The sequence below is a fragment of the Chiloscyllium punctatum genome, chromosome 8 (genome assembly GCF_047496795.1).
Source record: "Chiloscyllium punctatum isolate Juve2018m chromosome 8, sChiPun1.3, whole genome shotgun sequence".
NCBI lineage: Eukaryota > Metazoa > Chordata > Chondrichthyes > Orectolobiformes > Hemiscylliidae > Chiloscyllium > Chiloscyllium punctatum.
In genome coordinates this window covers 108725805-108751849 of record NC_092746.1, presented here as the reverse complement: position 1 = coordinate 108751849, position 26045 = coordinate 108725805, and the positions used below count along the sequence as shown (strand labels likewise).

General features: G+C 43.1%; 1 protein-coding gene across 2 annotated transcripts; it reads left to right on the top strand.

Moving 5' to 3' along the window:
• Positions 1-674: 674 nt before the first annotated feature.
• insig1 (insulin induced gene 1) lies at positions 675-24550 on the top strand. Of its 2 annotated transcripts, none has more exons than XM_072576227.1 (6): positions 675-920; positions 1404-1791; positions 5246-5370; positions 10061-10227; positions 12089-12188; positions 23497-24550. In XM_072576227.1, the coding sequence occupies exons 2-6, from the start codon at positions 1464-1466 to the stop codon at positions 23548-23550; spliced, it is 774 nt and encodes a 257-aa protein (XP_072432328.1). In that variant the 5' UTR covers positions 675-920; positions 1404-1463; the 3' UTR covers positions 23551-24550. The 2 variants fall into 2 exon arrangements, with proteins under 2 accessions (XP_072432328.1, XP_072432329.1); XM_072576228.1 differs by having other exon boundaries at positions 676-920; positions 1407-1791.
• The last annotated feature ends 1495 nt before the right edge of the window (positions 24551-26045 follow it).

Below are 26045 nucleotides of genomic sequence, written 5' to 3'. Positions count from 1 at the left end.
AACAAAAACAGGAATTCCGGCAAAAGGTTGACAATGTGGCAGCATCTGCGGTGAGAAATCAGAGCTAACATTTCAGGTCCAGTGACCCTTCCTCAGAACACAGGGGAGGGTCTAAAGAAGGTTCCGCAGATGTATCATTGGACTTGAAAGTTCACTCTGATTTCTCTGCACAGATGCTGCCAGACTTGCTGAGCTACTCCAGCAATTTCTGATCTTATTTCTGCTTTCTTAACCACTTTATTTACCTGCCTTGCTGCTGTCATGCCCTGCTACTGACTCTCTACACGTTCTGGCTGCCTCCCACATTCCCCGACTGTCTGTAATTCGTGAAGCAGGGCTCATGCCCGAAACGTCGATTCTCCTGCTCCTTGGATGCTGCCTGACCTGCTGCGCTTTTCCAGCAACCCATTTTCAGCTCCGATCTCCAGCATCTGCAGTCCTCACTTTCTCCTGTCTGTAATTCACACAAGGTCACCTCACCCTGCCAAGTAATCTCTGTGTCACCACTTTGCACCTCGATTTTATTATCAACCTTCAAGCGGGAGGAGGGGGAGGGGGCGAACGAGTAAAGAGTAGATGGTGCGCGCATCTCATGATGCTGTGACGGGAGGGTGTGCTTTGTCCTCCTCTTCCTCTTTCTCTGGAGGGACGGTGCACTGAATGGTGTGTCCTGAACGTCATATGGGCCGTTCAGACTGCGATTGGCTCCAGTCGTCTCACCAGACAGATTGTTTTGACCGCTTGCCTGCCTGCGCCGTATGAATAGTCCCATTGCAGGATGTGAGCTAATGATTCCACACATACAATGTAAAGCAACTGGCAACCTGCAAAGCGTCGCTTGCACAAAGTTCCCCTTCATTTTTTACAGAAGGCTAGCATTTAATGGTGCTTTCATATTTGGGGCTACACAAAAGTGGACGGTAAGGTCTTGCATTTGTTTCTCGGGCGAGATTTCACTGCAACGAGATTTATTGTTTTATTTTCAGTGAGTTGGTTATACTGTAACCCGGTGTGGCTTTGAGAAGTACAATGGGTATTTATTTTGTGTCGGGGCGACAGGATGTTTTTGCCTGTAAATATTCCTTTCTCTGTTCAGGTTCCTAATTGTACGGCCAGCTCTCCTTATGTTTAAGGCCAGAATCCTGGCAGAGATAATCGTTAGTATGGAAAGCGAAACTAACATATCAAGCCTGTTTCTTTGCCATTAACTCTTGAGATCATCTTCACTTACAATTCCGCTGCCATTCACATTGGCTTGGCACTTGGGATATCGTAGTGTTAGTATTTATTGGTGTTGCTGTGTCCATAATTTCACAAAAGTTTGGGACTTGGACAAGATGAGTTTTAGTGTCACTCGAATGAAGTCATTTCATTATACACTTTCCGTTTGCTCTTCACCCCAGCAGGGCCGCAGAGGCGCCGCCAATTTAATGTAATTCCTGCTACTTGCCCCCCAGTACCAAATGTCAAGGATTGAAGAAACTTGTTGGTCGTGCAGTTGCACCCGGGTACATCCGTCTGAAAGCAACGGCACGCTGCTAGTGACAAAGGTCCACGAAATGATGACCATCGTCAGCTCGATCCTGGGCAGTGCCTACTGCTCCCTGGTCAGCGGGCATACTATGAACTTACTGCGGCGGGGCTTGGTGCTTTTCACTGTGGGAGTCTTTCTGGCCCTGGTGTTGAACCTGCTGCAGATCCAGAGGCACGTCACCCTGTTCCCTGAAGAGGTCATCGCCACAATCTTCTCTTCGGCCTGGTGGGTGCCACCTTGTTGTGGCACAGCAGCAGGTAAGCACAGGGGTACTGGGAGGGCCGTGCAGTTTAGGCCCATTACAGTTTGATGCTACAAAGTTGTTCAAGAGAATGATGTGCGGCAGATTTTGACTTCCATTCAATCAGAGGGTGCACTTTAAATATCAACAAGACCTATCTTAAATTATAATTTTATTTTTAAAAGAATATTTTATTACATCTTGTATTATTGAAACATCAACGAGGCTTGCATTTGGAATACAAATGTTTTGGAAGCCTCGATAGACGTTTTCAGTCTTTTAAAAAAAACCATGCCAATCCTACTGTGTTCTTGCATTGGACATCTGTCACCAAACCTGATAATCTCATGAGTTGTAAATACTACAGCAGTTACATGAGGAGGTTGAACAGTTCATCCACTTTACTAACACCTTCCACCCCAACCTCAAATTTACCTGGACCGCCTCAGACTCCTCCCTCCCCTTCCTAGACCTCTCCATTTCTATCTCGGACGACCGACTCGACATGGACATTTACTATAAATCGACTGACTCCCACAGCTACCTAAATTACACCTCCTCCCACCCTGCCCCCTTCCCAATTCCTTCGCCTTCGTCGCATCTGCTCCCAGGAGGACCAATTCCAATACCTAACAACCCAGATGGCCTCCTTCTTCAAAGACTGCAATTTCCCCTCAGACATGGTTGATGATGCTCTCCACCGCATCTCCTCCACTTCCCGCTCCTCCGCCCTTGAACCCTGCCCCTCCAATCGCCACCAGGACAGAACCCCACTGGTCCTCACCTACCACCCCACCAACCTCCAGATACATCGTATCATCCTTTGTCATTTCCGCCACCTCCAAACAGACCCCGCCACCAAGGATATATTTCCCTCCCCACCCCTATCAGCGTTGTGGAAAGACCACTCCCTCCACGACTCCCTCGTCAGATCCACACCCTCCACCAGCCCAACCTCCACTCCCGGCACCTTCCCCTGCAACCGCAAGAAATGCAAAACTTGCGCCCACATCTCCCCCCTCACTTCCCTCCAAGGCCCCAAGGGATCCTTCCATATCCTTCACAAATTCACCTGCACCTCCACACACATCATTTACTACATCCGCTGCACCCGATGTGACCTCCTATACATTGGGGAGACAAGCCGCCTACTTGCGGAACATTTCAGAGAACACCTCTGGGACACCCGCACCAACCAACTGAACCGCCCCATGGCAGAACACTTTAACTCCCCTTCCCACTCCGCCAAGGACATGCAGGTCCTTGGCCTCCTCCATCGCCAGACCATGGCAACACAACGCCTGGAGGAAAAGCGCCTCATCTTCCGTCTAGGAACCCTCCAACCACAAGGGATGAATGAAGATTTCTCCAGCTTTCTTATTCCCCGCTCCCCCCCACCCAACCTTTTCGCAGTCCCAACCCTCAGACTCAGAACCGCCTTCTTGACCTGCAATCTTCTTCCCGACCTCTCCACCCCCACCCCCTCTCCAGCCTATCACCCTCACCTTAATCTCCTCCCACCTATGTATTCCCAAGGTCCCTCCCCCAAGTCCCTCCTCCGTACCTTTTATCTTAGCCTGCTTGGCACACCCTTCTCATTCCTGAAGAAGGGCTTATGTCTGAATCGTTGATTCTCCTGCTCCTTTGATGCAGCCTGACATGCTGCGCTTTTCCAGCAACATTTTTAAGCTACAGCAGTTAAACCCATACATCAATAATTTATTAAATCTTGAACAGGTACACATCTGTGTTCGACTACAAGGATGTGTGTTTTTCATTGCTCGTAGTTCAATTCTTTTCTCTCTCTCCAAACGTGGCAATGTATCAATCTTTTTGTGTTGTGACACTTTAAACCCTCGATACTTTCAGAAATGGATCTCAACTTTGGGGTGAAACTTGCAGTGAAGTGGAAGCAACTCCTAGCATCTAAAATGTGGTTTAATTCGATCAATCCCCAAGCTCCTCTGCAGCACACAAATCTCCCCGCGCACAAAATAAGGGCATTTTTAAAAGAGGAAGTCAGTTCTTCTTTCAGAAATGATAAAGTATTGCCAATTTCCATGCTTGAAATGGCAACGAAATAAGACCAGTTGAAGTTTTTTAAAAAAAGGTGGTAGGAGGGAGAATGCCAGAGTTTTTAACTCAGTTAATGTATTTTCGAATATGATATTTGTGTCCCATTCCTGAGGGAGGTTTTTCGCGCCACGTGTCGATGGATTTGCATAAAACTGCAACAGAGCTGAAGGGGGTGGGGCCTTGCTGTGTAGAATCGCTTTCTGATTGGCTCAGCTAGCAACGGGTGAGCTGGATAACTTGTTTCTGATTGGTTGCTATGTGCAACATGCCACTTGGCTTTTTAAAATAAAAAGCAGAATGAAAACAAGGAAATGAGGTGGCAGGAAACGGAGGCTGTCTCAGGAGTTTGCAATACTGCTGAGTCCTCAACTTATTGACATTGTGTGTTTTCCCTCCTATTTCACTGATGTTAGTATTCAAGCTGCTTTTAAAAAGGTTCAGCCCAATCTCTCAGCGCAGTAGCAAGGAGAGTACTCCTGAAAGGTGGCCAGAAAAGATTTGCATTTCATATAATACCTTTCACTCCCTCAGGCCTGTACAGCTCACATGATCGACCTTTGGAGTTTCTGGTGTGACTACTTCTGGTTGATGGGAAACTTCGTGCAACAAGGAACAGAAACTTGCTGGAGAAGCTCAGCAGGTTTGGCAGCATCTGTGGAGAGAATGTAGAGTCGACTCCTGAAGAAGGGTCACTGGACTGGAAATGTTAGCCTTGGTTTCTCTCCACAGAAGCTGCTAGAGCTGTTGGGGTTCTCCAGCAGCTTCTATTTTAGATCTTCACCATCCCAGTTCTTTATTTTATTTCAGTGAACTGCATGCATCTTGGTGACTGTTCTCAGTCCTGTCGTTTGGAAAAATAGGTTGTGTTTGTATTAGGGTGAACACTGATCGTCAAACACTGTCCACAGCCATATCTCATTCAATGGCTTAATGGCACATCTCTGATTCAGCATTCTGTTGGGCTTACAGAAGTAACTTGTTGCTCAATGTCATTAGTTGAGCTCAGCAGTGACATAGTATATTGAAGTTGATTGTCATAATTCTTCTATTTTCTAGAGAGGAATGGAAAATGATTGAGTTACATAATTAGCATGCAAATCAATTAACATTTGGAGGGAAAAGCTCATCCCTAAACAGTAGCCTTTTCTGTCTGATAATGATTATTAAATTGACCATCTCCTGCATTTATTTTTTGTTTTTTATTTCCCTGTTAGTAACATTTTAACAAACTGAAATATTGATAATTTTTTTCCTATTCATGTAGTGAAAGGTAAGTATTTTACCTTCCACAAATCTGTAAGCATTTTAAGAAATTCATGACAGCAAGCTTTAACGAATGTCCTTCTGCATGAAGTTTACAGTTGCAACTGTTTTAACATCTAATCTTCCTTCAGCTGTGGTAGGTCTGCTGTATCCCTGCATTGACAGCCACCTTGGAGAGCCTCACAAGTTCAAAAGAGAGTGGGCAAGTGTTATGAGATGTGTAGCAGTCTTCGTTGGCATCAACCACGCGAGTGCTGTATCCTTCCAATCGTTAGTGGGACAAATTCCAGCAGTTTATTTGCTTCCTCCCCCCCACCAAATTAATGTTAATATTTTTGTGGAACTGCCAAATGAACATTTATTGCTACTTTTTTAGTGTAAGGCAGTGTCTTAATTTTTAAAAGGACAGAAAGTCAATTGAGAAGGAAGTTCTATCTCTCTTTTGCCCCTGACAGAACAGGGGGCGGCACGGTGGCTCAGTGGTTAGCACTGCTGCCTCAGCACCAGGGTCCCACGTTCAGTTCCAGCCTCGGGCAACTGTCTATGTGGAGTTTGCACATTCTCCCTGTGTCTGTGTGGGTTTCCTCCGGGTTCCCTGGTTTCCTCCCATAGCCCAAACATGCAGGTCAGGTGAATTGGCCATTGTAAATTGCCCGTAATGTTAACTACATTAGTCAGGGGTAAATGTAGGGGAATGGGTCTGGGTGGATTGCTCTTCAGAGGGTTGGTGTGAACTTGTTGGGCTGAATGGCCTGTTTCCACACTGGAGGGAATGGAATCTAATCTACTCTAATCTAATCATAACAACTTGCTAACAGGGAGGTCAAAGTGGTTGAGGGTAAGGTGTGCTTACCTGTGAAACAACCATCAGCCCTACATGTCAAGAAACACAGTGCAAAAGATGAACTTTATAATTTGTCAATGACCATTATTTAAAATGAGGAGAATATGTCGCAGCAATCACTATCTGAAACATCAAAAATTGCTTGTTGGTACCAGACTGAAACATTGCTAAAAAGAGATAAAAAGTTATACTTTATCATCCTGTACTTACCAGGACTGGCTGTAAGGAACTGACTGGAAAACAGGACACTATACACATTGGTGTCCTTTTTATTTCTGAGTTTTTCTTGTGTCTTAGTCCTGATTTGTACAAAACCCAAAGTTTCAACTCAGATCTGGCAGCATCTATGGAGAGAAGACAGTTAACGTTTCGAGGTGCCGTGACTTCGGAACTTGATGCTCTGAAGAAGGGTCACTGGACTCGAAACATTAACTGTGCTTTCTCTCTGTGGGTGCTGCCAGAGCTCCTGAGTTTCTCCAGCAATTTCTGTTTTTGTTCATTTCAGATCCCCAACATCCGCAGTCCCTTGTTTTTTATTAGATTACTTACAGTGTGGAAACAGGCCCTTCAGCCCAATAAGTCCACACCAACCCACCGAAGTGCAACTCGTCCATACCCCTACATTTAACCCTTCACTTAACACTATGGGCAATTTAGCATGGCCAATTCACCTGACCTGCATACTTAGATTTTAGATTACATTACAGCGTGGAAACAGGCCCTTTGGCCCAACAAGTCTACACTGACCTGCCAAAGCGCAACCCACCCATACCCCTACATTTACCCCTTACCTAACACTACGGGCAATTTAGCATGGCCAATTCACCTGACCTGCACATCTTTGGACTGTGGGAGGAAACTGGAGCACCCAGAGGAAACCCACGCAGACACGGAGAGAATGTGCAAACACCACACAGTCAGTTGCCTGAGGTGGGAATTGAACCCGTGTCTCATGCGCTGTGAAGCAGCAGTGCTAACCACTGCCACCGTGCCGCCATTTTGAGGTTCCTATTTATTTAGGAGGCCAAGAATCCATTGGAACTGTTCTCAGAGAGGGAAGCAGTTAGTATTTGGACCAGCATTGATCTCTCCACCAACAATAACTTATAGTTATGCAATGTCTTTACTGTAGAAAAACATCAAAAGGCACTTCAAAACCTTTTTCTCAATCAGAACTTGGCACTGAGCCATGTAAGGCAATATTCAGCTGGATGACCCAGAGCTTGGTGAAAGATTAACTAAGAAATTTAATTTAACTTAAAAAATATTAAACAGACTAGCTAGTTATTGCCCTTATCTGATATATTTAGGTTTTGGCTGTAAAATGCTTTGAGGCAGCATGAAAGACTCTGTATAAATGCAAGTTCTTTACTGCACCCTTGCAACTATGGTAAAGGCACAATAACTTCAGATTATTGTTGTGACAAACAAAAAAACAGAAATTGTTGGAGAAACTCAACATGTCTAGCCATATCTGTGGAGAGAAATCAGTTATCGGTTTTGAGTCCAGCAACCCATCTCCAGAACTGATAGCAGCGAGGGAAAGATGGTATTTATGCTGATGACGGGAGAAGGTGGCAGGGAGAAGGAGTGATTGGATGGGTGGCAAGGGCACCTGGAGGGACAGAAGAGATAGGCAGACAAAGGGATTGTTGATAGTAAGCCAGGAAGGAAAAGAAACTGGATAGGTAATACCAAGGCTTATGCACAGTTATTATAGGGGTTGATTGTGCTGAAAGAAACCTGTATCAACATAGGACCAGAGGTATGGAAGTGGTTGATAGACATGGAGGGAGGTGATAGACGTGGCATGGGAACGCAGTGGTATGATAACATGTCAGGCAACTGGAGGCTCAGGCTCATTCTGTGGACAGACGCATGTATTCTGCAAAGTGGTCAGCCAGTCAGCGTTTTGTCTGCCTATTGTGGAGGAAATCCCATTTCGACTGCTGAATGGAGTTGACTAGGTTGAGTTAGGTGCAGGTAATTTGCTGCTTCACCTGGAAAGTGTGTCTGGAGCCTTGGATAGGGAGGAGGTAAACAAGCAAGTATTGCACTTTCTGCAGTTGCAGGGGAAGCTGCCCATGGGGGTGAGTGGAAGTGTTGGGAGTGGAGGTGGAGTGTCCCAGAGGGAGAGAACTTTGTAGAATGCTAACAAGGGAAGGGATGGGAATATGTGTCTGATGGTGACATCCTGCTGGAGGTGGCAGAACTGGCGGCAAATGATCTTTTGAACGCGGAGACTATTGGGTGGAAATTGAGGACCAGGGGTCTCTGTTGTGGGAGGGAAGAGAAGAGGTGAGAGCAGAAGTGAGGGAAAAGGGTCAGACACAGTTAAGAACCCTGTGGACCAATGTAGCAGAGAACCTTGGCTGAGGAAAAAAAGTTGGCCTTTCTGAGACCCTTTGCAAGCAGGTGGCATCATCAGAACGATTGGGTCGCAGGACTCAAAACATGAGTTCTGTTTCCTCTCCACAGCAGCTGCTGAATATCTCCAGCACTTCCTGTTTTTGTTTGTTTCAGATGCCCAGCATTGCTGTTCTTTGTTTTATTTTAATGCGGTTGTAAAACTGCTTGGTTCCTTTGATTTCCAGAAAATGCTAAAATAATAATGCAGTGTTGTGCACTATGAATTGTTGTTAATTTAGTGACATCATCAAATGATAGTGGCATCCAGATCTGTTCCACTACCATCAGTCAGGTTCTTGTTATGTCATTAATAGTGCCCACTTTCTTTAAATACAGGAGAGGTGATTCCAACAAATTCAGTCATAATTACCAATCTTCAATGTTTAAAAAAAAAACTTGTTTTTTAGATGAGCACAGCTTCTTTTTTTCCCTGACAAACAAAATGTGAAGAGTCACCATCTGGAAGGGAAGACAGTTCAGCTAATCCTGATCTCCTAGTGACTCACCAGTTCCACCTCCATCTTCTCATTTGTGTTTGGAACTCAACAGTTTGCTAGTCGTAACCTGGTCTTCATGTTGGACTCCAAATTCCATCATTTATTTCATTTTAATTTAAGGCATGATTTGATTTACCATTTGCCCTTCAGGACCTAAGTTTGATTTTTGTTTAATTGATTACGCTCTTTTCCATCATTTAATGTTCAATGTCTGGCTTTAAACCCCATTAGCTTTGTAAAATTAAGGCACTGATTTGAACTTGTCCTTCTTACTTCACTCTCATGGTCCTAGTATTGTATTGGTCAGCCTCACATACAAATCTGTCCCACCAACTCTCTGATGCCTACATAGGGGCAAAGTATTGGAGCTTAATACTGTCAGGGAGTGGATCAGAAATCAATCCACAAAAAGTTTTTGTGTATAACACGAAAACACAGAAAATGAGTGAAAGAGTGAATTGCATTTTCATAGCGCCTACTCAAATAGTCTTTGAGGTACGTTTGAAATGTAGTCATTGTTGAAATTTGAGAAACACAGCAAATTATATTGACCAAGCTCCCACATATTCAATAATATGACAAAAGCCAAATAGTTTTTTTTGGCGATGTTTATTGAGAGATAAACATAATAAATGACACCAGGGCCTAGCAGCCCATTCTTTGTTAAATAGTGTGATGGGATCTTTTTAAATTCACCAGAGAGGTCCTACAGGTTTAATCCCACATCTGGATGAAGGCACATCCAACCCATTCACTACTGTACTGAATTGTCAGCAAGGTTTTATATTGGAGTGAACCTTACCTTAAGGGTAACAAAAAAAAAACAAAAAAACATTGTGGTAGAAGAATGCCAAAACAGCCATAGATTTATACCGTAAGCAAAAGTAAAATTGGAATCTCTGAGAGTTTACTCATTGTAATAGACAAAAACTGCCTCTTATTCTCACCAAGTATAGCTCCATTTCTTCAACATTTGTAGTTCCATTGCATGTCTCAGATTATGCACTTTATGTCATCAGAGGAATCATTTGATTGAATTCAGGACTTTTAACTTACTGTCAGATTCATGCACATAAGGCTGAAGAATTCAACTGCATTTTGGTGCAGGTGTTATGCATTATTAGGTGCCTTATGGATCTGTTGTATTTTATAATTGAAGGTCACTTGGGTTCTTTCCTTAACACTTGTTTAACCAGAAATTGGACTTTGCCAATAACATGCAATTGTCTTTGACCCTGGCAGCCCTCTCACTGGGTCTGTGGTGGACATTTGATCGCTCTAGAAGTGGATTTGGACTTGGCCTTACAATAGCCTTTGTAGCAACCTTGGTCACTCAACTGTTGGTGTATAATGGCGTTTACCAGTAAGTGCAAAATGTTTGATTTATAATTTTAACTTGTATGATCCTACTTCCAGTCACACCCTCTACCCCGACCAGAATTGGATGATAGGAATATTTATAAATTTAATAAGTGTCAACATGGAATTTACAGATATCTCCCTGATTATTACCGACCTAGGAGAACGGTCTTGGAAAGTACCAAAAGCACCTCCGTAAGAAAATATTTAAATTTCTTCCCCTTAAATGTGGTCTTCAAAGTGGAGGAAAAGCACTGGGGATCCCAAATGTGAAAATCAGCCAAGGTTGGCATTTGGATTCAGTTCTGGTGCTGTGTTGAACCTGATCAATACTGCAACAATACGCTTTTAACCATCCTGGGGCTCATTTGTTGGAAGTTATAATATCACAAAGGTCCGTGAGGTTTTGTACAATAGTAATTCAGTTTTCTTTGAGTTTCTTTTATCATGACTTGTAAAAATAACCTTGTTTTTGGACTACTTCATTAAGGTCATGTTAAGTTGCAACATCCACATATGTTTTCTTCCCATATCTATTATGAAATTCATCCACTTACTACTCCCCCCTCCTCCCACTCCTCGTCCATTAGTTGGTATATGTCATGCCCAATCCTGTTAAGTGCCTGAGCAGTTGGATATTAGTACCTCATGAAGTCTGTCTAACCATTTCACAGTTAGCTAGGTGGATATTTCTCTTTACTCCCTCGTTTCACATTGCCACGTTGGACAGGGTTGCCACTCTTTTGTGGGGAGTGAAGATGCTGACTGCTAAACCATGAAGTGGGTGCTCATGGAGAGATGCAAGAAGCGAGGCATAGCCAATTGCCTCACTTAGACAATAGACAATATGTCACGGAGCTCGTAGCCGTGGAATAAGGTGCCAAAACACTTTATTCTGGCTGCAAAACACTGGTGAGCTACGTGTGTCAGCAAGAGTGGTGATGGTGGCATTGCAATGAACCTGTGATTCTCAGTGTCTCTCTCCTGTATGGGTTGCTATCTGTGAGCCTGATATCCCCACCCCACTCTTTAGGAAGGGTGTAGTTCAGTGGTGAGCATTGCTGCCTCACAGCATCAGGGACACAGTTTCGATTTCCCCCTTGGCTGACTGTCTGTATGGAGTCTGCTTATTCTCCCTGTGTCTGCGTGGGTTTCTTCCCACAGTCCAAAGATGTGCAGGTCAGGTAGATTGGCCTTGCTAAATGGCCCAAAATGTTCAGGGATGTGCAGTCTAGTTAGATTACCCGTGGGAAATGCAGGGTTACAGGGATAGGGAAGGTGGGGGTTGGATTTGGGTGGGATGCTCTTCAGAGGGTTGGTGTGGACTCAATGGGCCGAATGGCCTGGTTCCACTGTAGAGATTCTATGAGTGAGTGCAGAGAGCTGTGACGTCTCCCACATTCATAGATCTACATCATGGAGAATGATGACCCTGACGTTGGCAGTTGAGATGCCTGGATATTTGCTATGATGTGGAGCTACAGGTGTTGGACTGGGGTGGAAAAAGTTAAAAATTACACAACACCAGCGCTTTGAAAGCTTGTGCTTTTACATAAGCTTGTTGGACTATAACCTGGTGTTGTGTGATTGTTAAAGATATTTGTTGCCAGAGCCCATGGGAGAAAAGTGGAATTTACAGAATGCTGCTGAGCACTGTTGTAATTTTGGCAAGTCGAGGTGACCCATGATCAGCCACTGTGCAGTGCAGAGACAGAGACTGTGGGTGTGCATTGTATGATTGATGAAGACCTGGTCCCAGAATCACTCACCTCTGAAGGATAAAAACATCAGCTGGATCAATAGTACTGTGAACATTCATGCATCAAGCCTGGAAATAAGGGAAGTATGTTTCATTGTTGATCTAGGTACACCTCACCAGATTTCCTGTACATTCGCTCTTGGCTGCCATGTATATTTTTCTCTGGAGGAGTGACTGTTGGAAATATCGGAAGACAGCTGGCCATGGTAAGTTGTCTCTTGAAACTGAATCTGATCATTCTCATCTGTGCAAGTGTCTAAAGTTGCCGATTTTTCCGGGTTTACTCTTGTTAAGCATTTTAGAATGTTTTACTTCATTAACAGAGCCGGGAAAAGAAAGACCTGTTGTGTTTATCTAGCATCCTTCACAATTACCAAATGTCCAAGTGCTTTGCAACTAGCTGAGTGCTTTTAGACCATAAGACATTGGTGTCAAATTAGGCCATTCAGCCCATCGAATGTGCTACAACATTTAATCGTGGCTGATGTTTCTCATTGTTGTGGTTCTGTTCGCCGAGCTGGGAATTTGTGTTGCACATGTTTCGTCCCCTGTCTAGGTGACATCCTCAGTGCTTGGGAGCCTCCTGTGAAGCGCTTCTGTGATCTTTCCTCCGGCATTTGTAGTGGTTTGCATCTGCCGCTTCCGGCTGTCAGTTCCAGCTGTCCGCTGCAGTGTTCGGTATATTGGGTCCAGATCGATGTGCTTATTGATTGAATCTGTGGATGAGTTCCGTGCCTCTAGGAATTCCCTGGCTGTTCTCTGTTTGGCTTGTCCAGTAATAGTAGTGTTGTCCCAGTCGAATTCATGTTGTTTGTCATTTGCGTGTGTGGCTACTAAGGATAGCTGGTCGTGTCGTTTCGTAGATATTTGGTGTTCATGGATACGGATCGTTAGCTGTCTTCCTGTTTGCCCTATGTAGTGTTTTGTACAGTCCTTGCATGGGATCTTGTACACTACATTGGTTTTGCTCATGCTGGGTATTGGGTCCTTCGTTCTGGTGAGTTGTTGTCTGAGAGTGGCTGTTGGTTTGTGTGCTGTTATGAGTCTTAGTGGTCGCAGTAGTCCACTGCAGCGGACAGCTGGAACTGACAACCGGAAGCGGCAGATGCAAACCACTGCAAATGCCGGAGGAAAGATCACAGAAGCGCTTCACAGGAGGCTCCCAAGCACTGAGGATGTCACCTAGACAGGGGACGAAGCATCTGCAACACAAATTCCCAACTTGGCGAACAGAACCACAACAACGAGCACCTGAGCTACAAATCTTCTCCGACTGATGTTTCTCATCCCCAGTCTCCTGCCTTCTCAAGGTTTAATCCCCATCCTCATTAATAATCTCTCTGTCTCCATCTACAAAGTGCTGTCTCTGTTGTAATGGAAAATATTTTCACACAGCAGAATCCCATGACCAGCAACAAAATATTGACCAGATAATCTGGTTTTGGTGATTTGGTTGAGGGATAATTAACACTACAACACTTAGGGATAACTCCCCGGGACTTCAATTTCATAGATTCCTACAGTGCAGAAAAGACCCTTTGGCCTATCGGGTCTGCACCGCCATACCTGCCACTAGAAGTGTGCTAATCCCAATTTCCTGCACTTGTCGTCCCATATCCTTGAATGTTATGATATTTGAAGTACTTATCCAGATGTTGTTTTTAAAGGTTGTAAGGTTTCCAGCCTCCACTACCTTGACAGGCATTTCAGATGCCCACCACCCACGAAGTGAAAGTGTTTTTTCCCAAATATTATCTGAATCTCCTGCCCCTTACCCTAAATCTATGCTCTCTAAAACTATGACTGACCCCCCAACCAAGGGGAGGAGCTGCTGTTTATTTACCTTGACCATGCCCCTCATAATCTTATACACCTCAATCAAGTCCTCCCCCCTCAGCCTTCTATGTTCCAAAGAAAACAATCCAAGCCCCTCTGGTGTCTCCTGATAGATCTTTCACACTCACCCGAGCAGGTAGGTAGGGCCTCTCTCACCTGCAAGACAGCACCCCTATGGTGCAACACTTGGTGCTGCATTGTAGCATCAGTATTGAATTTTGTGTTCAAGCTCTGGTGTGAGACTTGTCAGATTGTGAGTCTCCACTGAGCCATGGCTGAAACACCACACCCTCTCGAAGTACAAGTTGTTATTGATTGTTCCTGTTTGGCAGAAGTACTAAGCCTTACAGAACCGTGACAAATAAATAGGGTTAGGACAAAAGGTTAGCCATGATCTAGTTGTAGGGCACAAGGGGCTGAATGGCCTCCCATTCCAAGATGGAGGATGGGAAAAAATTGTGTTTGTAAAAGCTGCTTTTTTGAGGTATTTTCTCAAATTTTTTGGGACTGTAATTTACTGTTTTACAAGCTATAATTTGGAGATGCCGGTGTTGGACTGGGGTGTACAAAGTTAAAAATCACACAACACCAGGTTATAGTCCAACAGGTTTAATTGGAAGCACACTAGCTTTCGGAGCGACGCCCCTTCATCAGAAGGAGCAGCACTCTGAAAGCTAGTGCTTTCAATTAAACCTGTTGGACTATAACGTGGTGTTGTCTGATTTTGAACTTTGTTTTACAAGCTGTTGCATTGTTTGGAACTTAGGACAAAAAAAAGATCAAAACAACGGCACTTTTAAAAATGAGGAAGAGAGAAGCAAGTGGGTAACCCGTGGGAGCCGTGAACCTGCACAGCTGTCTGACCAGGTCGTGAACCTTCATAGCTGACTGCATCTGCTGTTAGTTTCAACTATCTCTAGACATTGGAGTTAGTTCTAAGAGAAATAAACAAACAGTGAGATTCGCAGCTTCCCTTGAAGAAACCTGTATGGGGAGCTCACAGCAGGGTGGCTTTTAAGGTGAGAGAGGAAAGGTTTAAAAGGGACCTAAAGGGTAACATTTTCACGCAGAGGGTGGTATGTGTATGGAATGAGCTGCCAGAGGAAGTGGTGGAGGCTGGTACAATTACAGCATTTAAAAGGCATCCGGATGGGTATATGAATAGGAAGGGTTTAGAGAGACATGGGCCAAGTGCTGGCAAATGGGATTACCTTAATTTTAGGATATCTTGGCGGCATAGACAAGTTGGGCCAAAGAGTTTGTTTCCGCGCTGTGAATCTAAGTCCCCATGATCCTATGTACATTTTGAATGTTGTGTACTGCTGCAGAGTTCCTCTTCAATGTGATGTTGTCTTTATGTTGCATTATTGTCACCATTACCTACCGTGACTTGGCTGACAGTGATGTCACATAAACAAGGCAGCGCTACGATATAAGGAGTAGCTTGGAAGGGGCTATGTCAAAAGTACAGTGTGCCCAGCAAGGAATGTAAACAACCAGCAACCGTGTTAGTCCTGACTATTCTGTATATTTTTGGTTTCCCCATTTACTCGGGCAGAGGGGGCAGCCAACCTGTAATATCTGCTTCGCTGCTCTATGTTAATCTTCCTTGAAAAGTATCACAAATCCTTTTCAAAATTGGCTTTCTAAAACGACTATGTTGCCTAGTGTTGGATGTCTGGGACCTTTAATCACTAGTGGCAAGGTGGAAATGAGCCAACAAGGGCTGAGCTCCAACTTCATCAAGCCTTCCAGTATAGGGTGGCACAGTGGTTAGCACTGATGCCTCACAGTGCCAGGGTTCCAGGTTTGATTCTAGCCTCGGGTGACTGTCTGTGTGGGGATTGCACGTTCTCCCTTTTCTGCGTGGGTTTCCTCCCACAGTCCAAAGATGTGTAGGTTAGGTGAATTGGCCGTGCTAAATTGCCCATTGTGTTCAGGGAAGTGTTGAGTCGAAGCACTAGGCATGGGAAATGTAGGAATTTGGTTAACTGGATGGGAGGATACTCTTTGGAGGGTCAATATGGACTTGTTGGGCCAAATGGCCTGTTTCCACACTCTAGGTGTTTTATGCTTCTATAAAACCAGGCCATTCAGCCATCTTGTCTGTACTTGTCCTTTGAAAGAATTGTCCAATTAGTCTTCACTTAACCCGCCTTCTTTTCATAGTCTTGCAAAGTTATTTTTTCAAGTATATATCCAGCTGGACATGAAATGAAGTAACTAAGAGAGGACTTAAAAGACAAGATGGTAATTGTATAGAATTGGCAAAATGTGCCTTGTGGGACAAGAGGAATAAAGTTTCCCACAAAGACTGATTATCGCATTGGTGTACTGACAAGCGATGCTTATCAGTATCAGATCAGAAAGTTGCAGGGAATCTGCTGCGGAATGTCTGGCACAATTCCTTACTGTGGTTACATTCTTACAAATGTTTGAACAGAGCAAAGCAACCAAAATCTGTGGAATCATTCTATAAGCATTGTGCTTTTGTGATGCTAGGGAATGTCTTTAGGTTTTTTTTGAGAACCACTTGCATTACTCAGCACTCCTTGTAATTTCACGATGTCTCAAATTGCTGTACAGTTGAGGTTAGTAGTTTTAGATGAGATTCCCTACAGAATGGAAACAGGCCCTTCAACCCAACAAGTCCACACCAACCCTCCAAAAAGTAACCCACCCAGACCCATTCCCCTACCCCTGGCTAATGCATCTAACACTGGGCAATTTAGCTTTGGCCAATTCACCTGACCTGCACAACTTTGGACTGTGGGAGGAAACCGGAGAATCCAGAGGAAACCCAAACAGATATGGGGAGAATGTGCAAACTCTACACAGACAGTCTCCCGAGGCTGGAATCAAACACAGGTCCCTGGCGCTGTGAGGCAGCAGTGCTAAAGTGGTGATTATTGTAATGCAAAGAATGTGGCAGCCAATAAGTGGAAAACACAATCTCTAAGAAATCAATGAGATGTATGATGGATAGCTTTTTCATTTGTTGAGGTTGATTAAGGAGGAAATAACTTTGCTCTTCCGCAAAAATCATGTCATAAGTCTTTTATACCCACCTAAGGAGCGTAAACAAAGCTTTGGTTCAAAGCCTGTTACCGCAAAATTAGTGAAGCATTATTTTGAGCTTAACTCTTAGAGTGGGACTGGAACCTACAACCTCATGACTCAGAAGCAAGAGTGCTCCCAACTGACCCACTCTCAATCTTACTCAGGGAATAGGTCTCCTGTGACTTTATTCCAAAGACCACCTCAGGTTATCAGCTGACTCTCAGAGTCGTACACCACGAAAACAGACTCTTCGGTTCAACCAGTCCATGCTGAACAAAATCCCAAACTAAACTAGTCCCACCTGCCTGCTCCTGGACTATATCCCGCCAGACCTTTCTTTCCCATTTATTTATCTAAATGTTTTAATTGTACCCACATTCACCACCTCCTCAGGAGGTTCATTCCACATGCAAACCACCCTCTGTGTAAAAAAGTTTCTCTCATGTCTTTTTAAATCTCTCTCCATTTCCCCTTAAAAATGTGCTCCAGTCTTTAAATCCCCCATCCTAGGACAACTACTATTAACGATCTATGCCTCTCATTATTTTATAAACTTCTATCAGGTTGTCTCTCAACCTCCTCCGCTAGAGTTAAAAAGTCCCAGCCTTTCTTTTCACTCAAACTTTCCATTCCTGGCAACATCTTGGTAAATCTCTTCTGACGCCTCTCCATCTTAATAATATCCTTCCTATAACTGGGTGAACTGAACTGGACACAGTATTCCAGAAGAAGCCTCATCACTGTCCTGTACAACCTCAACATGATTTCCCAACTCCTTTACTCAAAGGCCTGAGCAACGAAGGTAAGAATGCCAAAAGCCTTTTTAACCAACCTGTCTATATGTGAAGTAAACTTAAAAGGACAGTGTACCTGAACCCCTAGGTCCCTCTGCTCTACATCAAGGCCCTAACATTAAGCTGATTCTCAGTCTTGTTTAAATAGATGTTTGATTTGTTTAAGTCAAATCCTTAATTTACGGCACACACATTTCACTGCAACCAACCCAATGAAGGTTTGAAATAAACCTGCTGACAACTGCACAATATATTTTTAGATAACATTTGTCAAAGGCAGTAAATCGGAGTTCCTGCCTGCCCTTGTGAAACTTGCGAAGTGCAGCAATTGTTAAATCATCCAAAGCAAATACTTTTCCCATTTTACTTTCAATCACGAAAGCAAGCCTCAGAAATAAAATTTCAAAATAGACGTTGAGTCGTATAGCACAAAAACAGACCCTTCGATCCAACCAGTCCATGCCAACCATAATACCAAACTAAAACTAGTCCCAACTGCCTGCTCCTGGACAATATCTCTCCAAACCTCTCCTGTTCGTGTATCTATCCAAATGTCTTTTTAATGTAATTGTAGCTACATCCACCACCTCTTCAGGAAGTTCATCCCACACATAAACTACCTTCTGTGTAAAAAAAAAAATTGCCTTTTATGACTTTTTAAAATCTCTCTCCTCTCACCTTAAAAATATGCCCCCTAGTCTTGAACTGGAGCATGACTGCTTGTCAAATTCATGAGCTTCATGGATTTCTTTGGCCTTGTACAATGATTCAATAATTCACTGCAACAGGAGATTACAATGCGCAAAGAATCATAGAATAGAATCACTACAGTATGGAAGCAGGCCATTCGGCCCATCAAGTATCCACCAATCCTCCGAAAAGCAGGATTCCCCCTCCCAGACCTACCCCCCTACCCTATTCCTGCAACCCTGCATTTCCCGCGGCCTATCCACCTAACCTGCTCATCTTTGGACTGTGGGCAGAAACCCACGCATTCACAGGGACAATATATCAACTCCACACAGACAGTTACCCCAGGGTGGAATTAAACTCAGGACTCTGATACTGTGAAGAGCAGTCCTAATCACTGAGCCATCATGCTGCTTGGGAGAGCACGTAGTCATTTGACCTTTTCTCCCATTCTCCATAAGACATAGGAGCAGAAATTAGGCTATTCAGCCCATCAAGTCTCTCCGTTGTTCAATCATGGCTGATAAGTTTCTCATCCCTATTCTCCCACTTTCTCCTCATAACCCTTGATTCTCAGGATCTTATCTATCTCAGTCTTAAATATACTCAATGACCTGGCCTCCACAGCCTTCTGTGGCAATGAATTCCGGAGATTCACCACTCTCTGGGTGAAGAAGTTTCTCCTTATCTCCATTCTAAAAGGTCTTCCCTTTACTCTGAGGCTGTGCTGTCAGGTCGTAGTCTCAATGGAAACTTTTTCCCAACATCTACTCTGTCCAAGCCATTCAGTATTCTGTAAGTTACAATTAGATCGCCCTCATCCTTCTAAACTTCGTTGAGTATAAACCCAGAATCCTCAACATTCCTCGTATGTCAAGGTTTTCATTCCTGGGACCATTCTCATGATCCGTCCTCTGAACATGTTCCAGGGCCAGTACATTCCTTCTGTGATATGGGATCCAAATTGCACACAATGTTCCAAATGTGGTCTGACCAGAGTCTTGTAGATCCTCAGGAGTACATCCCTGCTTTTATGTTCAAGTCCTGTCAAAATAAATGCCATCATTGCATTTGCCTTCCGAACTACTGACTCAATCTGCAAGTTTATCTTGAGAGAATCCTGGACTAGAACTCCCAAGTCTCTTTACACTTCAGACTTATAAACTTTATCCCCATTTCGGAAATAGTTCATGCATCTATTCTTTGTACCAAAGTGCATGACCTCACACTTTCCCATGTTGTACTCCCTCTGCCACTTCTTCGCCCAATCTCCTAACTTGTCCAAATCCTTCTGCAGCCTCCCCACCTCCACAATGCGACCTGTCCCTCTACTTACCTTTGCATTGCCTGCAAACATAGCCAGAACAGCCTCAGTTCCTTCATCTAGATCATTAATGTATAAAATGAAAAATTGTGCTCCCAACATTGAGACTTGCGGAACACCACTTGCCACTGGCTGCCATCCTGAGAAGGACCCTTTGATCCTCATTCTTATAGAAGCCAAGCTTCTATCCATGCTGGCACCTTGCCTCTGACACCATGGGCCCTTATCTTACTCAGTAGCCTCCTGTGTGGTACCTTGTCAAAGGTCTTCTAGAAGTTCATGTCGATAACATCCATTAGCTGTCCTTTGTCTAACCTGCTCGTTATTTCCTCAGATAATTCGAGCAGATTTGTCAGGTGTGACGTCCCCTTGATGAAACCATTCTCATGGCCAGTCTGTGACTGCATTCCATAACTTTTGCCCCAGATCCCTTAATACCTAGGTCTAACCTAAACTTGTCCATCTCTGTTTTAAAATTAACATTTGATCGAACACCAATTGTCATTTACTGAAAAGTGTCAAACCTCCAAGATCGTTTACTCAAAGATATGTTGCCTCATTTTACTCCTGAATTTGTACTCTACCCCACCACTCAGCCTAGATTCATGAATTAATGGAAACGGGGTGGATTGGGAAAAACTTATCTGTTCCTCAATATCTTTTAAATTTCAATCAAATCACTCCTTGACGATCGTAATTCCAGAAAATGTAACCCCAGCTTGTTTGTTGTCTCCACATAACTATATTAGTTTTTTTTTAATCATCGTCCCCATTCCCGGTAAAATGGAATGGTTTATAACTGCATTGAACACCTAAGAGAGAAATAAAGAAAGGACCTAAGATCACACAATAGTTATCAGTTCTCATTTCTGTAAGAGTTGAATTGAGGAAGGAGCTCTTTCATCCTGAAATCCAGTCAAGTTCACATGGCTAAGGTCAGAATCTAAGGAGCCACTTTGTTCTTGTAGGCAACCACTGATAGAGGTTGTAACTGGAGGTCCAATTTCTGTACAAGCAAACTCGAGAGATTTTGGAAACTCGTTCAAGAAGGCTGTTAGAGGTCTTTAGCTCTCGCATTTCTGGAAAAGTAAGAAGGTGTTACAGGCTTGTTTCAGCATCTTGTTAATGCTGTTTTTAATGAAGTGTCTCATAGCAGACAGGTTTTATAATGAAAATATTTCATAGTCAGTGGCATTTTAATCTTATGATCATGGATACAGAGCGGGATCTAATTGATCATCTTTCGTAGTTATGAAGCACACTCAATAAAGCAGCCAAAGACCATTGATACAGACAATAGTAGATAGGAAAGTTTCGCACTTCATTATTGGTGACCAGTCCTGACAACTCTCCTTCGATACTCAAGCAGACCAAGGGTCAGGGAGTCCAGGATTTATTGCCCCTGTGTTTGGTCTACGTTTTGAAGAGTCTTTAGTTTTCAAAAATCAGCTGGCCACTTGGCAGCCATCTCATCGTCCCACTGAGTCCATTTTTAAAAGTCTGTCATACGTATATCCCTGTATAGGCAAGACAAGATTTATTCCTGGAAGGTAAATATTATATACGGATTGTGAAAGTTACAAATAAAGTTTGAAAAAATAATAACAACATCAGAGCAATATTAGAGCTGTCTATTCACCCATTCCTCTCCATTCTACCTTTTGTGGTTCTAACCATTACTTGCTTTGGTCAGCGAGTTTATACAGTTGTACAGCAGAAGGCCAGTTACCCAAACCCCACCGCCCCCACCAGACCTGCACAATCTACTGGAATGTCATTGAGCTGCCTCTGTCAGGCCCTCAGGGTTAGCAAAGCAAGTGAACATACTGGAGTCCTGAAAACTTATAATCCCAGCATGCACAGTCTGAGAATTCCAAATTGCAGTTTTTCTTTGATTGCAAAAGGGCTTACTGGTTTCCCTCTTGAACAATCTCACTTCTAGTTTAAAAACCTATATTTATACAGCAGCTTATCATGATCTCATTTCATCACCTTCCAACCAATAAAATACTTGTGTGTAGTTGCTGTCATAATCGAAAATGCAACCTCCTCTAATGACCCTGCCCCTTGTCCCAGTTTACACAAAGCCAGCTTCCATACACAACAATGAAATGATGACCAGGCAATCCGTTCTTTCTGATGTTGGTTGAAGACACGGGAGAGCAATCCCTGAGGATGTTTTTGCGTCCTTCTGAGAGACAGTTGGGGATGTCAGTTTAACCTCCTATCCAAAAGCTGGCACGTCTTAACAGTGCAGCCCTCCCTCAGTACACACTGGAGTGTCACCTTCGATTTCTGAGCTCAGGTCTTTGGAGTGAGAGACCTAACCAACTGAGCCACAGATGAAAAAGTGTCCCCTGTTTTTAGTCATTGTCATAGAAGGAAATAGTCTTCTGTATTTCTGCTTTCGCATTCTGTAACAATTTTAATCACAGGATGCTATATTGGATTCACACTTTTATTTATATAACAACTAAAATGCCCCATGGTGATTTACAGCAGCAGTATTCATCAATAGTTGACGCTAAGGCATACAAGGTGACAGTCAGGCAGATAAGTCAAAGTTAGGGGTTTTATAAGGGAGAAAAACAGAGGGAGAGTTTTGATGATTGTATTCCAGGGTTTCTAGTCTCAACAACTGAATGAATGAATCACACCATGCAAGCTGCCTCCCTAAAGATGTAGGACAGATATTTTCCCGTGATTTTTTTTTTTAAGTACTGCTCAGAAGAAATAATCAGGGTGACCTTCTAGAGGTTTGTAAAATCATGAGGGGCATAGATAAGGTGAATTGCTAAGGTCTTTTCCCCAGAGTAGGGGAGTCCAAGACGAGAGAGCATAGATTTAAGATTAGAGGAGTAAGATTTAAAGGGGACCTGAGGGGCAACGTTTTCGCACAGAGAGTGATGCATGTATGGAACGAGCTGCCAGAGGAAGTGATAAAGTTGAGTACAATTACAACATTTAAAAGGCATTTGGACAGATACATGGATAGGAAAGGTTGAGAGGGATATGGGCCAAATGCAAGCAAACCTGACCAGTTCAGTGAAGGCAATCTGGTCAGTATGGACAAGTTGGGCTGAAGGGTCTGTTCCAGTGCTGTATGACTCTTATCTAAAAAGATTAATCTTCAGTTGAAGGCAAAATGTTTATATTTCAGATTTGCAACTCCCACTCTTCATCTTACATTTAATGATTCATATTACCAATTTTCAAATTTCTGAATATAAAAATAATTATTTTTAACAAATCTAACACCATGTGCCTTCCTGAGTCTGCCTTGTCTCAGTTGTAGAGTCGTTGGCTAAGTAGGCCAGCAATTGTCATCCATTCTTAATTACCCTGACGAATCTGGTGGTGTGATAGCCAGTGGTCATGAAAGGTGCTACGTAAATGCAAGTCTTTTATTTTCTTTTCCACATTTCAGCGGAATGTTGCAAGAGAGAAAATGATTGAAGAATTCTTTTGAGGGGATGAGATGAAGTCAATAAAGTGGAGGAGGCTTGTTTGTGATATAAGCACTAGTTAGGTTGAATGACCTATTTGTCAATGTAAATTCTATGTCATTATTAATGTCAAATTATAAATTGCAAAATCAGAAAATTGATAGGAATAGACCATCAAATACAAGAATGGCCAGATGTGAAGAAGGGAGCCACACCTGAATCATCTAATCTGATTCTCAGTTTCACACCCACTGTACATTTTTTTCCTAATATTTGTTTTGAAATGCTAAATGCCTGTCTAACCTCATGTGGTAATCTGTGTGTGGTGTTTTTATCCTGATTTGCCCTTTTTCTGTTTTCATAGGGAGTTTCTGAAATTGCACACAAGGATTGCCTTGAGAAGATGCACAAGGATTGAGTGTTAGCCATGAGAAGTGATAACGGTGCCAATGTAGATAACTTCGTGTAGGAGTGCACATATATACACCAGGGAGATGAGTAGGTGCTATATATGGTGGAAGATGTGATTACTGCATGATATTCATAAAAGGGAAAATTTTGCAATCTGTGATTGCCTTTGTACAATTCATTTGTTTCTCAACATTGAAGATACTTCTGTTGCAACCTGTACATACCAGGTCTTCTAAGTGTAATCATTTAGTCTGTGTATGAACTGCAATGCCATTACTCTGTTGCTACAGCAGACCTAAGTAGCAAGTATTAGATCTGCTTGATGAAAGTGCAATGTTCACCGTATCTGAGTCTCGTTGTATAATTGTACCCTATTTAATTTCCTATCTTTGATTCATTTGTACAACATACAGGTGTATGTTTGTGTTGGGGAGAGGGTGGAGGGGGCCAATCTCTTTGTGTAGCATGGTGATAGAATGGAAACAAAGAGATGTTCTGTCTTTTTTTTTCCCCCTCCAGCCTGTTATTCAGTCCCTGCGAGTGATGATAATGTTCATCAGAGTTTAGCTGCTGTGTCACAGTGTGTATTTGTACAGTGGAGATATATAATCCTAAGGGATGTACATAGTGCTGAACAGAAGGAAGTGAACTCTCTCTCCCTCGAGCTCGAAATCTCCACTTGAACCTATATTGAGATAGTCACACAGTGAAGCTGCGCTTTTCCACTTGGCCAATGCAGTGCAATAAGTCAGTGACAGAATACTTCCATTGCTTTGGGCTTCGTCAGTCTGGATCTGTCTCTGCTGCGAGAGTGAAGTGATTTTATTTTGTTTGGTTTTTGCAGTGTTAGTGTTTCCGATATGAACCAATCAGCTCACTTTCTCACATGTCGATAAGATAATTTACCTGATTTTTGTAAACGGAATGTACACATTCAGTTTAAATATGTTTGAGGTTTTTTTTCTCCTTTCACTGTTCCCAATAAAAAATGTACAGTAATTGTCAAATGGCTACATTTTCTAAAACAAAAAGCAGCAACTGAAAATTGCCAGTCATCTGAAAACTATCAAGCACTGTTGACGTGAAAGCAAAGATTTTTAACTAGCACCATAAGTTCTGGAAGTCGTGTAAATTAAACTTTGCGCGGTAGGCGTGCTTTCCAAAATTGACACACACAGGTTTCTGAGCGAGAAGGCTGTGGGTACAAGCTGCACTTCACAATTGGAATATTTAATCATAACAAGGTGGTTCTCAAGGGGGTCCATAGCCCCAGAGGTCAGCAAGGTGCTTTTGAAGGGTCCACTAGAGATAACAGGCAAATGTGTAGAATGCAGGTAATACACAAACCACCTACTCCATCTCACATTGTTTAAATTGCTCTAAATGCCACACAAACCCTTCAATTCAGCCAGTGCCCAATTATGGCGTTCTGCCATTAATCACATTGTAACACCTTGCTACGTCCCTCAGGCAAGGCACAATCTGAAACCTTATCACCAGCAACAAGTTTCCCATATATTAAATCGCACAAAAGTAATAAAACTTTGCCTTTAATTGTTACTGGAGAGAACAGATACTTGAGTTTCAGAGGTGTATGTGCAATTTTAAGAACACGGGAGTTGCAACAGACAATCCTTCAAAACACCAGCCCTATTAATCAATAACCGTATGATAAAGGAGACTCTAGGTGAAAGTTATCGTAATATGGCAAGAATTCAGTATGGAGAAGAGCAGTGTGTGTCTTAGAGTAACAGCTCAGACTTATTCAGAGATGTTACTACACAGCTCTGAAGCAGGTGGAGCTTAGGTCACCTCCTCAAAGATAGGGACATTACCAGTAAAGCTAGCATTGGTCATGGAGTCATACAGCACAAAAACAGACCCAACCTGTCCACCCCAACCAAATTTCCCAAACCAAATTAATTCCGTTTGCCTACACTTGACCTATATCCTTCTAAACCTTTCCTATTCATGTACCTATCCAAACATCTCTTAAATGTTGTAACTATATATGCATCTGTCACTCCTCCTAACAGTTCATTCCACATGAGAACCATTCTTTGTGTGAAAAAGTTGCCTCTCGGGTCCCTTTTAAATCTTTCTCCTCTCACCTTAAAATTATGCCCCCTAGTCTGAACACTCTAAGCCGAGGGAAAAGACCTTTGCTGTTCACCTTATCTCATGATTTTGTAACCTCTAGAAGGTCATCTCTCTGTATCCTACACTCTGGGGACAAAACTCCCAGCCTATCCAGCCTTTCCTTATAATTCTCCAAACCTTCCAGTCAACGTAACATCCTTGGTAATCTTTTCTGTACCTTCCCTACTTTAATAATATCCTCCTGTAGCAGGGCAACCAGAACTGTACACAGTACTCCAAAAATGACCTCACCAACGTCCTGTGCATCCAATGGTCTGAGCAATGAATTCAAGCACTTCCATCGCTTTCTTTACCACTCTGTCCACCTGTGACGCTACTTCAAATGAAGTATGCATCTGAACC